Raw genomic sequence first — 13,964 nt, forward strand, 5'->3', positions numbered from 1 at the left:
AAGACTTTCATGCTCTAAAAAGAGAACTATATTATTCTATTGATTATTACATTTTAATTTCTTAATTTCCTCTTAGTCTGACACCTTATGGTGGACTGTACATAATTAATATTGTAAGCATATATGAACAGTTGTAAGAAAGAGCATGCAATTTTCAAAACAGATGACAACAGGTGCCAGAGAGGACATCACACATGAAACTAGAAGATGGAGAGTGATGCACCCCTCTACCTACTTAATAGACTACTATGACTTTCCTGGAAGATTTTGCAACATTCCCAGATAGCTAATTTAATATGGAGGTGGACAAAGGTAGGGCAGGTGTGGGAATTTTGAAATATTTTACAAATCCACAAAACCTAGAACTTAATATGTCTATCAAACTGTGTGCTATCACCCTGGAGGCTACTAAAGGCTATGTAAAGACAGGCTTTCCAGTACTGGAATTGAAGGCAAGCTGGTCTAGGGTTGTGAAAAAGGATAATTAAAAGCATTGGTTGAATAAAGGTCACAACAACAGAATATAAAATGCAATATATCAATCCCTTGAAATTATAGCTTCTTATAAGCAAGGGAACTATCCTAATGTTTTTATTTGTTGCAAATGTATTTTATTTCTTCTGTATATGTCAGCACTATTCAAATACCATTTTCAGGATTACCGGCATAAAAAGTTACTAGTGTCTAGTATAATTTTATCTCCCACAACTTAATTTCCAGCTGAAGGTGGAGAAGATACTTCTCTCCTCAAGTAAATTATTACATTTCCCCTTTCCCTATGAAAGAAGACGTCTCTTCTAGGAAGAGAATGCAAGGATATAATAAAAATGTGCATTATAGACTAAAACCAAAAGTAGCAAAAGCAAATAAAACGTGCAGGATGTTACATATATATATGCCCTACAGGACAAATAAGAAAAAGCTGTGTTCCTCGCGGCCGTTCGGTGTGAGAGACCGTCCACTCCCCTCTCATACCCTCCCCGATGGTTGCGAGCCTGGCAGAGGCGGTCTTCGAGCGCCGGGCTTAGTCAAGGGCGGCATCCCGGGAGTTCCTCGCTCTACCAGCCGCTTATTGCCGGCGCGCAGCGGCGCAGGAGAGGCAGTCCGCCATATTTCTGCCTCACCACGCCCGCGGAGCCAAGCCATTGAGAAGCCCGGAGAACTGGGCTCACGGTGTGCATGCCCCAGTCTATGCCTGCCTTCTTTTACTCTCTGGTGGCGCCCTTTCTACTCGCCTCCTTATCTCTTTCTTACTGTCAGGGCAGGAAGGAGCCGCGACAGCTCTTCGACAGCAGCTCTCCCCGCGAGAGGGGGTAAATGACCGCGCCTAGAAGAAAGATCCACCGTAAGGAAGTTCTTCCGTCAGGCGGATGCTGAGATTGCTGGGCGGCGGCGGACTTGCCCACTTTCCGAGCAGCCGAACTCTCGCTTTAGGACAGAGGGAGCGACTGGGAAGTGTGTGTGAGGGGGGGAGGGATTAACGGCATTTAGCATTTCCGTGGAGGGTGGTTACTTCGGAGGGCGGTGGGAGTGTAGTTTGCGAGGGACACTCGGGGACCGCGTTTGTTGCAGGAGGAGGAGGCGGTGGCAGAAGTAGTGGTGAGGGAAAGAGGGAGAGGGGTGTTTGTGCAGAGCAGCTTGGCTCGCCTAGATAGCACTGCTGCTGCCGCGGCTGCTATGGTGGATGATTTCATGTTGCTTGGTGCATAATTTAGAGGAAAGGAGGAGTTGGAAGCGGCGACTATTAGAGGCAGGGAACGGGGGATCTGTGCTGCCAGGGCCCCCCCTCTCTTTGCCTGTGTGTGGTATTGAGGCAGCTCCCTGCGCTAGCCCTGCAGTGCCCGAGTGGGGGCTCCCGGACAGAGAGTGTTTGTGTCCCCCGGGGCTGGTGCTGTGGTGGGGTGTGTGTGTGCACGCGTTTTTAGGGTGGGGGTTGTGTCTGAATCAGTTAGGAAGAATGACTTTGGAGTCCATCATGGCGTGCTGCCTGAGCGAGGAAGCCAAGGAAGCCCGGCGGATCAACGACGAGATCGAGCGGCAGCTGCGCCGGGACAAACGGGACGCCCGTCGGGAACTGAAGCTGCTGCTGCTGGGTGAGTGCGGGCCGCCGTTGACACACACGCCTTTAAGTGCCACTGGGGGTGCAACCCAGAGATCGCCGCCCCGGGCTCCCTCCGGCTGGCTCCACCGGTGCTTTACACGGCGCGGTCGGTTCGGTTTCTCCCGGGCGCTCGCCACCTTCGCCGCGAGGCGGCCGTGGCGATGGCGGCGGTGACCCGTTCGTCGTTTCTCCGCCGCAGCGTTGTGTGTGTGTGCGCGTCCGTGTGCAGGCTTCGCCGAGGCGCTTGTAGCTGGATAAATAACTGTGGTTCCTATGGGTGGGTTGATATGGTAGGAAACCCGGTCTTCCAAAATGGAGAGGGAAAGGATGATTGGTGAGTGGGGATTTTGGGGGAGCATTGGCGATGATGGGTGTAGGAGAGTGATGGTAAGGAAGCAGATTAATGAAAAAACACGCAGGGGGAGTTGCTTTGCAGATTGGCAGTGACAGGCTTTAATATCTGCATTGTTCTGTGAGCCTTGGAAAAGTTGTTGGGTCACCGTTTGCATTTTTTTAATTGTGATTTTTATTTAATGAGTCAAGCTGGGATAAGGGGCTTATGCCCAGATTGTAGACTGATTTTTAAAGCAAAAGGAGAAAGAAACCATAAAGACCCAGATGCATCCATGAAGCTGAGAAGTAACTTTAAGTATGCTGGAGGATAACAGGATCTTTAATACCTTTGGAATCCACCCATTGTTCAGGAAATAAAATCTATTGTATTATTTGTATTTAATTAAAACAGAGGTTATTTTGAAGCCACAAGTGTGCAAAGGCAATGCTTGTTTAATAGGAATTTGGCTCGTTCTAAAATAAGCCTTTTGAATTAAAATACATTCGTCTATATCTGATGTGCTCTACTACATTATGTAGTTCTTGTGGTAATACTGCTTCTACCTTAGACTACCAGGCCTTGAAATATGTCTGCACCAGTGTTTGGTATGTGGATGAATGGGAATGTTCCAAGTGGATGTGGGGCACTTATGGCAGACTTTTGTCTTGGGTAATGTACATGAAAGTAATGATTTATATTGGGGGAATAAACTGCTTTTTCAATAAGGTAAGGAGAGTTGAAAGGAAGTCAGAATTTATTTTAATGCTTGCTTATGAATGTGTTATTTCCTACTTTAAATAATACAGTTGGTCTTCTGTATATGGAGAAAGGTATTAGGATCCTTAACTGATGTGGAAAAAGGAGGGGTGGAGACAGATACAATGCTACTAGTAATAATGTTCTGTCTCATTTTGGCCTAATTTTTTGTTGATGGAAGTGTGTGCTGTAGCTATTTCAAGATCTAAACCCAAGATAAAATAGGTTGCATTTGTTTAATTTTATGGATATTTTAGTATTATTACTTAACTACATACGTTTGCTACAGGAGAGGCAGTTGACATTTATTATTCAGGTTATTCAGGTCCAAATCGTTTCTGCATTTCCTGGTTTTCTGCAGTAATATCCTGCAGTAATAATAGAGATTTGTCCCAAGTTTTAAAGAATCAGAATCTTTTAGGTTGGAAAAGGCCTTTAAGATCATTGAGTCCAACCGTTAATGCATGAAACCTATTGAATGATGCCAACATATACCACCCAGAGAAGGAATTCAGAGATTTGGTTCTACAATCAGTAGTGCAGAACTTATATTGTTTTATAAGATCCACCCACTGGTAATATTAAGTGTATGGACAGGTAATGGTAGATTAGGGCCTAATTGTGGCGTTACTTTAGGCCAAATGAAATAAGGGGTTTTCAGAGCAAATAGATAAGAAGCCATCACTTAGAAAGTTTTGGAGAAAACTCACTGATTGCATATATGAATGTTTTCTGCATATATCAATATCAGTATAAACCATGTTTCTGAAGATTTAAGCATGATGTATGACAAACTGAGAGGTAAATCTTCTGCTTCATATTTAATAGCATATCTGTATTTGAGTAGAAACCAGTATAGAAACTGTTATTGTGTATACAGTTTTTGTATTGTACTTTGTCAGCCTCAATCATATATTTGATTGAAAGTGTTTGTGCATGTGCAGTTGTTTAACAGTTAATGATCTCATCTTGTAAAATGCAGTATAGTAGTGAACCACTGCTGAAATCACAGGGTTGGACAGATTCAAGTTTCAATTTATTAAAAAAAAAAAAAAAAAAAAGAGCCCCCACACCAAAACTTTCTAAAAATTTGTTTTAATTAGCGGGTTTCTCGGGTATCTGACAGTACTTTTTTCAGTCACTCTCACTGCTTCCCCAGCATAGTCATTTGTTAATTTCTTAAGTTTGTGTTATTTGTTTGGGTCATTCATATGTTTGAGATGGACAAAACCAATTTAAAAATAGGAAAATAATAACTAAAATAGTGAGACTGGGAATATAAATGTCTGAAATTGCTTAAAGTCATCCATTTTTTTTGACTTCACCTCTACTGTCCCACTATATATCATTGTCCTTCAAAACTTAAAGTAGCAGTATTAACTTTATTTTATGTAAATGTTAGGCAAACTTTTTTCAAAAGTGCCAACTTCTCAGTCCCACTTTGAAAAGTGTTGTTGGACATAGAAGCCTAAGTGGGTTAGAGGCTTTTGAACATGGGACAAAATCCTTTTGATCATAGAGAACACAAGCTGAGCTGTGTTAATTGACCGTGCATGCTCTGAAGATGTTGCAAAGTAAAAGGTATTAATACAAAAGGAAAAAATGAACATATCTATGCCACATTTTTTTCTTGTTTAAAAATTAGACATACATACAAATGCACATATGTAGCAAATATGGGTCAGAAAAGAGGATTTTTTTCCCCCTCCTTAACTTGTAGAAATTATAGTGCTTCCTTGCAAAGTGAAATATTTCCCTCCTAACTGTGTAGGTTACTGTTACTGTGTGATACACTATGCTGTGTATACCCTTCTTGTGTATTAATAATGATATCTTTTTACTTTTCACGGGATCAAAGAGTTTAAAATGTTGAAAATAATTTCTGGAAAACTTTTGTTTGCATGGTAGGATTATTTAAAATTATTAGTTAAAAAATACAACCTCTCCATGATTAAACATTAAAATACCACTTTTAGGTACTACATTGAACATCATTGTCCTGTTCCAATCTATTCTAAAAATTTAGCAAAGTGTCTTTTTTTTTAATTGTAATTCTAAAAAGTGAGAATTCTAACATATGCACTGAAATGTATTACAAAGACATAGTAATAGTTCAGCTAGCACAACTTAGCTGTAATGTTTAAGGTACTTTGGAACAAATTAATTCTTCCACTGAATTTGGTTTTAATCTCCTGTATTTTTCAAGTTCTTCTGGATTTCATTACTACTGAACAATTTGATTGTTCTCTAGAGCATAAAGTTGTTAATATCCATCTGCTTTTGCTGTTGTCAAAACATTTATTGTTGTAGTACAAAAAAGAGGTGGTTTTAGTGTTTTATATTGGTATGTACCAAACAATGTACAGTATTCTGCATGGCTGTGTTTTAAGCATGTATGCACGTATTTATTTTTAAGTAGTAATAGCCATGTGCTCTAGCTTTCTATATATATCATTTTTACTGTCATCAGTGGAAGTTTTGCCTGGTCTCAGAAAGCAATGTTTGGGCCTAAATGTTATATTGTAGCCATAAACTTTCACTACTGGACATACTATGCCTGTACACTGTATATACTTATGCATTATTTTCTCATCAGGAAAGTATCTTGAGTATCTAAGAAAATAATTATCAATATCTTGCTAGCTATGTCTATATATCTATAAGCTTTGGCAAAATTAAGTATTGGAGGGCTTGACAGTGTGTTTGCTATTTTGTATCATGCTTGCAGGTATTGTAAGGTGCAAAACATGGCTCTTATGGCAAAGGTGTTCTTTTTGTTTGAAATAGCAGATGAGTCAGTGAAGCAAGGTATCAAATATGAGTATCCTTTCATTCTCTATATGTTACCAAAGGAAACAGGTGGGAGGTAAAACGTTTGAAATTGCAACTAGTCTTAACTGGAAGACTATTTTTTTGTTCTCTGAACGTACAGGATATATATATATTTTTTATTTTATTTTTTATACATGTGTTAGCTGAATGAGATTCGTGTGCAGAACTCAGTGAATTAGCAAAGACTTAGACTTAAAAAAAACTTGAAGTGGGCCCATCAAGCCAACAGTGAATCTTCTTCCTGTAATCTGAAATACCTATGCAGTCTACTTATATAAGTAGGTAAAATTATGCTGTGAGTTTCAGTTTTATGCACACAATTAAAAAATTCTGATATTGGACAGTATATTCTAATTAGCTATTTTCTTTGCTTTTCATTAAATCAGAAAACACAATTATTTTGAAAGAGCATTGCAACCTTTTCTTATTATCTTGTATTGATCCATACTTATACTCACACTGAACACTTGAAAATAATTTAAAGTAGTTATAACAGTATGTATTTACGATTAGAAAACAAACAAATACTTAATATATATCTTGATGTTGTGTGTTGAAACTAGATTGGTAAGTATCTCTTACTTTGGAGAAGCTGTTTCTAAGGTTATCTAATTTGATTCTGGATGACAAACACTAATTATTCTATTTATAGACATATACAACCATATACAAAAATAACTGGTTTTGAGGAAAACATGAATTGTCATTTGATATTGATGTGATACCATGATTTCACATTTCCTGGAAAAGAGCATATTATTTTTTTTTTTAATGTGTGATAAAGGAATATTTTATATTCAGCCCTTATAAAGGATTTTCTTGTGGGTTGGGTTTTTTTTTTGTTTTGATTTTCCTTCTAAAGAAGTGATCTACTCTAGTTAATGGAAATTAGCTTAGAACCTCAATAGTCAAAGAATTCTGACTAACTTAATTTTGCTTATATGTTAAAAGGCCAAGGGACTCCAAATTTGTACTTCCCATTAAAAACAATATTGAATTCATATAGGAGGGAAACATATGCTGAACAGAGGAATCTCTTGAGAAGGGGCTTTTGGGTATATATTCTAATGTTAAATAATTCTGTGGTTTTAGCTACTTCAAATTATTTTTGTTGGTGTATAAAGGCAATGACAATTTCATAAGGGACAGCATTTCTTTTGAAGTAATATGACAATCTCTGCAAAATTAATCCCAGAAAGGAGTGAAAATAGCATTATAAGGTATGTGTTTCTCTCTCACTCTGCTGAATGGAATAACACTCAGGAAAGATGTATTCTCATACTTGAACAAGACTATTAACAGCTTGCTAATAAAATTATGGGAAGTTTTTCAACATTCACCTTTTATTTGTTCTACTTATTTAAAAAGTCTGACTAGCAAGAGTCAAGAGCAAGAAAGCAATATCAAAGCTGAGGAAGGACTTGAATATAGGAAATACTATGAAGTCATATATACGGTATTCTTAAGATCAAAGAAGTAACCATGCAGCAGGCTTTAAGTATTGTGTTAATGCTGTGCAAAGAAATACTGAAGGGCACGAGTCTAAGTGATACTACAGTTTGGGAAGTTTTAAAAGCTACTGGGGAAGTTTCAGAAACATAGATGTGGGGTTTTTTGTTTGTTTATATTTTTTTCAAGCTAAATTTAAGAATAGAATAGTTTAGTTGAAGGGACCTACAATGATCCAACTACAATGGTCCAACTGCCTGACCACTTCAGGACTGACCAAAAGTTAAAGCATTGTCCAAATGCCTCTTAAACACTGACAGGCATGGGGCATAGACCACCTCTCTAGGCAGCCTGTTCCAGTGTTTGACCACCCTCTCAGTAAAGAAATGCTTCCTAGTATCAAGTCAACCTCCCCTGAAGCAGCTTTGAACCATTCCCATGTGTCCTGTCACTGAATACCAGGGAGAAGAGCTCAGCACCTCCCTCTACAGCTTCCTGAGGAGGGGAAGTGGAGAGAGCAATGACCCCTCAGCCCTCTTCTCTCCAAACTAGACAAACCCAAAGTCCTTAGCCACTACTCATTGGATGTGCCCTCCAGCCCTTTCACCAGTTTTGTTGCCCTGCTTTTGATGTGTTCAAGGACCTTAACGTCCTTCTTAAATTATGGGGCCCAGAACTGTACACAGTACTCAAGGTGAGGCTGCACCAATGCTGAATAAGCAGGATAATCACCTCTTTAGACCAGCTGGTTATGCTGTGCTTAATGCCCCCCAGGGTGCAGTTTGCCCTCTTGGCTGCCAGGGCACTGCTGACTCCTATTGAGCCTGCTGTTGACCAGCACCCCCAGATCCCTTTCTGCAGGGCTGCTCTCCAGCCACTCCTCTCCCAATTTATACTTCTGAGAGTATTTAAACTCTTAAGTCTTTAATCTGAACATTAATTATCTTGCTTATGTTAGAGAATGTTGGATACGAATGCGTGAAACTATTTCAACCTGTGTTTCTGGGTAAATGGGTGTCAGCCAGAAAGTCAGACAGGTTTCTGTAGCAGTAAATGCTAATTTAAAAGCCAGAAAACCTCAAATGCATAGAAGTTGTGAAAGATGTCATCATTCCTTGTACTTTTAGGAACTTATCAGGCTTAGGAAACTGAAGACCTAATATGGGACTTTTTTTTTTTTTTTTTTTACTCTGATACTGGATTTACTGAGCACAATGTGTGCCACTTCATCAAATAGACCAGGGCAATACTAGTAACAAAAATTAAATGCTTGTACTGGGTCTAGCTGGGATGGACTTAACTTTCCTCATACCAGCCTATATGGTGCTGTGTTTTCGATTTGTGACTAAAGCAGTGTTGATGTTGTTACCCGGTGCACAGCAGCAATTCACACACCGAGTAGAGGTATTCCTTATTTCTTTATTCCAGTTTGTGCAAAGTAGGGAGCTAGGTGGTAACTCAAATGCCTAGCTCTCCGATTGTCAAAACTTTACACTATTTATACGTTTCAACAAAGACATCAGCCTTCATTGGTTACAAGTTACACAACTCTTTCATTACTTAGTACTCAGTTTCCTATTTCTTAAGCAATTCTCTTGCTTCCTGTATTAATTAGTCCGCATGCTCAATCTCCACTTCTTTTTGAGTCGGTTGGTTTCTTGAGTCGGTGGTTGCGATCTCCCCCATTACCTTTCCCCTAGTTTTGCTGAGTTTATTGCTTGTGTTGAGCTTCCTATCAGCTCATCTGTTTTGTGGAGGTGCTTCCTCAGTGAAGTTCCTTTTCTGAACAAAAGGATTTGCAGGCGCTTAACAAAGGGCTTAGCGGGACAGCAAAGTGCTTGTATACCGGAATTAACCCTTAACAAGTCATTCGCTCTACTTGTCATAAAGTCTAACTGCTAACAATACATTCAATTTTATTAATAATTCGAGATGAATATCGCCGATTTTTTGGTTATTGCTTTCACAGTGTCAAGATTTTATCTTTTTAAATCTTTTTTTCCTCCCACTCTGCACCCTCTTCACACACACACCCCCAAGTGAATAAGTGTGTATGAGTAGGAAGTTTGGAAGGACACAGACAGGGCAGCAATTCCATAACATATGATGTCATGCTCAGCAATAAAAGCTCTGAGAAAGAAGGAGGAAGGGGGGAAATGTTCGTGGTTATGGCATCTGTCTTCCCAAATAACTATTGTGCATGCTGAGGCCCTGTTTTCCAGGAAGTGGCTAGGTGTCTGCCTGGTGATGGGAAGTAGTGGATTAAGTCATCATTTTGCTTTCCTTGCCCATGTGGTGGCTTTTGCTTCACCTATTAAACTGTTTTTTCTTGATCCACAAGTTTTCAACTTTTGCTCTTCTGATTCTTTTCCTCATCCTGCTGTGGGGGGGAGCAACCAAGTGACTGGGTGGGGCCTTAGCTGCTGGCCAGGGTCAACCCATCACAGTGCCAAAACCAAAGGAATGGCTTATGTATCTTCAGCAGGTTCTGAGGGGGAGGGGAGAGAGTGAATACGAATGCCTGAGGATTAGATGACTACTCTACCATGACTAAAGTATTCTTCAAAATAATTGCTTTTCAGGGTGGGTTCATCATTTGCAACCTGCTTTCTCCTTTCCTGTATAGTTAACCTTACGTTTAGCTGTATTCAGAAGCACAGCTTCTGCCTGTTCCTGGTTTACAGGTTATTCCAATTACTTCACATCATCATATCCTCTTCTTATTTTACCAGTTTACAGCTTTTGTGTCACCTACAGGTATTGTCAGTAATAATTTTAAAATTTTCTTCTGTCTTGTGGATTAGATACTTAAGTTTCTTATCAGGATGGGGGTATCGCCAGGATCCTATTAGAAACAGAGCTGAGGACTTTCTCATATGTAATTTGATATTTACTGCTTAAACAACTCTGTGTGCTATGTTTGTTTGTTCCATGACACCAAATCAGTTGCTTAGCAGAAGTCCAGCTCCTCAAAACTGCTGCATTTATAAACCAAACCATTAGAAGTGTTGTAACTGCATAACTCTTGGTATGCAATCTCTCCCTCATCCTATTCCCAACCTTGGTTTTGTTTTTTTTTGGGGTGATATTTCAAGACTTATAAGGCAGGAGGGCTTCTCAGTCAGTTCTTCTGAAACTCTGATAAGAGATGTCTTGACCCTGTGTAACAATGTTAGTAACTGCTCTATAACATCTTCAGTAACTGCTGTAGTGGAAACTGTTTCGTTGTGTTTCCCTAAAAACAAAACAGAAATATTTATTAACTATGTATGGATTTTCTGTGTTAATATGAAGAGCCATATCCATTTAGTGAAGGACTGATGTGGTTTTAAATATTTTTTTGTATGAAAATGTGAAGTTTAAAAAACAAACAAAAAAAAAAAAAACAACCCACCCAAAAATCTCTGGAACCCTGGAGTTCTTCATTTGACTTTTTTTTTCCTTTAACAATTTTTAATACTTCCCAAGGTTTTGGTTTATCTATTTCAACGTTCTCTTTTTACTTCCCCTCTTATCCAGACTGCTTTTACTGTTTTTCAGGTTTTCTTGTTTTGTGGAATTGAGGCTGTCTAGCTAGTTAATGAAATGTTCTGAAATGACTCTCAGTTGTTCCTATTTTAAATTTAAATGCAGTTGTTCTCACTCCTAATTCTGTCAGCTTTTGTTCAAATATCTCTCATGAAACATGAAGTATTGTACTACTGGTTTTGGACTTCTTTTGCTTGCACGTAGCAAATGTAATCAAGTCATGATCACATCCTCTAAAAGTTTTTACTTCAGTTCTGCCACAAGTTCTTTTTCTTAATATGCTAAGCTGTATTTTGTATGGTGTTTTTCTGTGTTAGAAAATTATAATTTCTGAAATACAGAAATTCCAAGGTCATTTGATTGAGACTTTTAGCATCAGTTATGTGGCCCTGGGAGAATATTACCTCCTTCTCTTTTCATTAAAGTTAATTGTTTAAAGAGCCCCACTTAGTTGTCTGTCAAATCATTTGTGACTTGGTCATTTGTCATGGCTCCAGCTTTTGTGTCAATTTTTTAAATCTATTAGAATCTAAACTGAAAACCGTAAAGATCACTGGCTAGAAGCCAATTTTGAAGCACAGAAATGTTAATCACTGAACTTTCACTCATGTAAATCTTTACTTCAGTTATACCTCCCTGTTCAAATTTAATCTGTATATTAGCAAGTTTTGGGGTTTATCACTTACACGTCTAGCATTTTTGTACAAACAGTTGAATTTTCTCATTTAATTTTAATCTTATTTTGATTTTCCCCCCTGATAAATAAGTGCACTATTGTTTTCCCTCTCATTCTTCCCTTTCAGTAGTGAAATGATACTCTGGCCTCTATGACCAGTCTGTCTTTCTGAATGTTGTTCCTTTTAACAATGAGAACTATCCAAACTCTTCAACTCCATCTTCAACATACATCCAGTGACTGTTCCCCAAACTAAAACCCTCTATCATATATTTTTTACCTGTCCAGCAGTTCACCTCTAGGTGTTGTAGTGTTTTTTTTCTCCTGTTGTGGAACGGGATTATTGTTTAAATTGGGTGTCAAGCTAATAAATGTAGGATGTTTAGATATTTATGATTTGGAAGAATCAAGATTATTGGCTTCGTAGCAAAACTGAAGTATCATCTGTGGATGCTCACAGATTATGTTCACATATGTTCAATTTTGCTGTCATTGTCTGTGTTAAAAAATAAACAAGTCCCTTGATCTATTGTCAGAGACTTGCATCCAAATACAGTGCACTTCAATGGAATAGCTATCCCAGCTGTATGCATCCTACCCCTTGGGATACCTGCAGACTTATGTTATGTACTATATGCACTGTGCTCATGGCTCATCTACCTCATGAGCACTATACAACTATACACCAATGCCTTTCTGCAAGGGGCAGTGCTTAGTGAATGTTATTTAGCACTAATGTGAAATATGAAAAAAGTGTCATGTTACACTTTGAGAAACAATGACTTTGGAGGACTGTTATAATGCCTTCTGCATTTTCTGTGAAGAGTCCAAGTGTGTCCTTAACAGCTGCATGGTTCTTGTTCTGAAGGAATTAAATGTTCTAGGACTTAACTGCAAGTGGAACAGTCTGGGATGCTTACACTATACCTTCTCTCTCTGATCACAGTATAGCTTTTGGTTGTGGCCAGACTTAATTTTACCAAGATGAGGATTTGGGGCCTGTGGGACTACATTGTCCTGTGTGCCTGTGGTGACCAGCAGATTGTGCATAATTTTCAGATGCGGATGAACACAGCTGAAGCATAGTTGGGATTTGACTCCTGCTCTCTAGTACTGATACATGCAGCCTGAGCTCCTGTACCCCCTGGAAATTAGTTTCCTTGTCTAGTAGAACATTTAAACCCCTGACTCATTCTGCTTGGTGGGCAGGGATTTTGGGGTTAGTGAGTCCACAGTGTGTGTGCTGCAGCATCAGCTTGCAGATGTGTATGAACTATGTTGCCAGTTTACCCAGACCTTTAATTAGCATGGCTGGAATCTTAATATGCTGCCCGTCACTTATCAGTTGCTCATGTGCTCGGAGATTTAAAAAAAAAAAATACTTTGCAGACACTCCTGTGTCACTATGACAGGCTACTTGAGGAAAATCAGTGAAACCCTTAGTTCTGCAGTTTGGAGGGCTTCCAGCGGTAGTAGGCCAGCACACTTCTCAGGGAGTAGAAGCCTCTGTGCTGGTAGTCTATCATTTGGGGTATACAGCAGAATATTTTTTTACTCTGGATTATGGGCTCTATTGGGTATCCTAAGGCTATGTTTCAACTGATCCCTGAACATCTACAGGACTGAAGCAGAATGTAGCTTCAAGTAGTTGACTGTAAGCCAAGGAGCCTTCAGGACTGACCTGGTGTTAGTATCCCCAGTGTGGTCAGTATCATTGTGCAAGGGGTTTGGCAAATAATTACAAATAGAGTAGTCACAGCAGGATTGAGACCTTCCAACTCAGGTACACACAGTTTGGCAATGCCCCTAATGCCATATGTGAAGTACGCAATACCCAGTTGTTCTCTCATCTCTTGCCAGATCAGACATTCTCCATCCTCCTCACATATATCTCTTCAGACATTCTCTATCCTCCTCTCCCACACTTAATGATATTGTATGCATAAGCCCAGGGCAGTACCAACACATCCTGATAAATAACGCTTGATCATGATAAATAACTTCAGCTCTTCTGACCAGTGCTCAGGAGGTCTCTGTCTACTGCCAGCAAATTCCCTTTCCTCACAAAACAAAACCTTTAAGTAACACAAGATAAAAATACCCTCTTCTCTTTTCCTCCCAGCACTCTTGCTAACATGTGTGCTACAAAGTCAGGAGACTTTGCAAAGGCCAAGATCTATCTGCAGGTTCCTTTTTTAATGTAAAACTGCTGCTTAGTGCTCTTACTAGGCAGCGAAATCCTTAAAGAGATTTAGGCCTTAACAAATAGATCTCTTTTAGTCTTCAAG

The 13,964-nt window shown here is 39.3% G+C and overlaps 1 protein-coding gene across 1 annotated transcript in view; it reads left to right on the forward strand.

The window, feature by feature from the left end:
• The first annotated feature begins 1,222 nt into the window (after window positions 1–1,222).
• The window catches only part of LOC129783094 (guanine nucleotide-binding protein G(q) subunit alpha-like), a 126,867-nt gene continuing 114,125 nt past the window's right edge, over window positions 1,223–13,964 (forward strand). Inside the window, exon 1 of the mRNA XM_055792783.1 lies at window positions 1,223–2,093. Within this exon, the coding sequence (XP_055648758.1) occupies window positions 1,685–2,093 (409 nt within the window). The 5' untranslated portion in view covers window positions 1,223–1,684. The remainder of the gene's footprint in view (window positions 2,094–13,964) is intronic.

Source organism: Falco peregrinus, chromosome W (assembly GCF_023634155.1).
Source record: "Falco peregrinus isolate bFalPer1 chromosome W, bFalPer1.pri, whole genome shotgun sequence".
Lineage (NCBI taxonomy): Eukaryota > Metazoa > Chordata > Aves > Falconiformes > Falconidae > Falco > Falco peregrinus.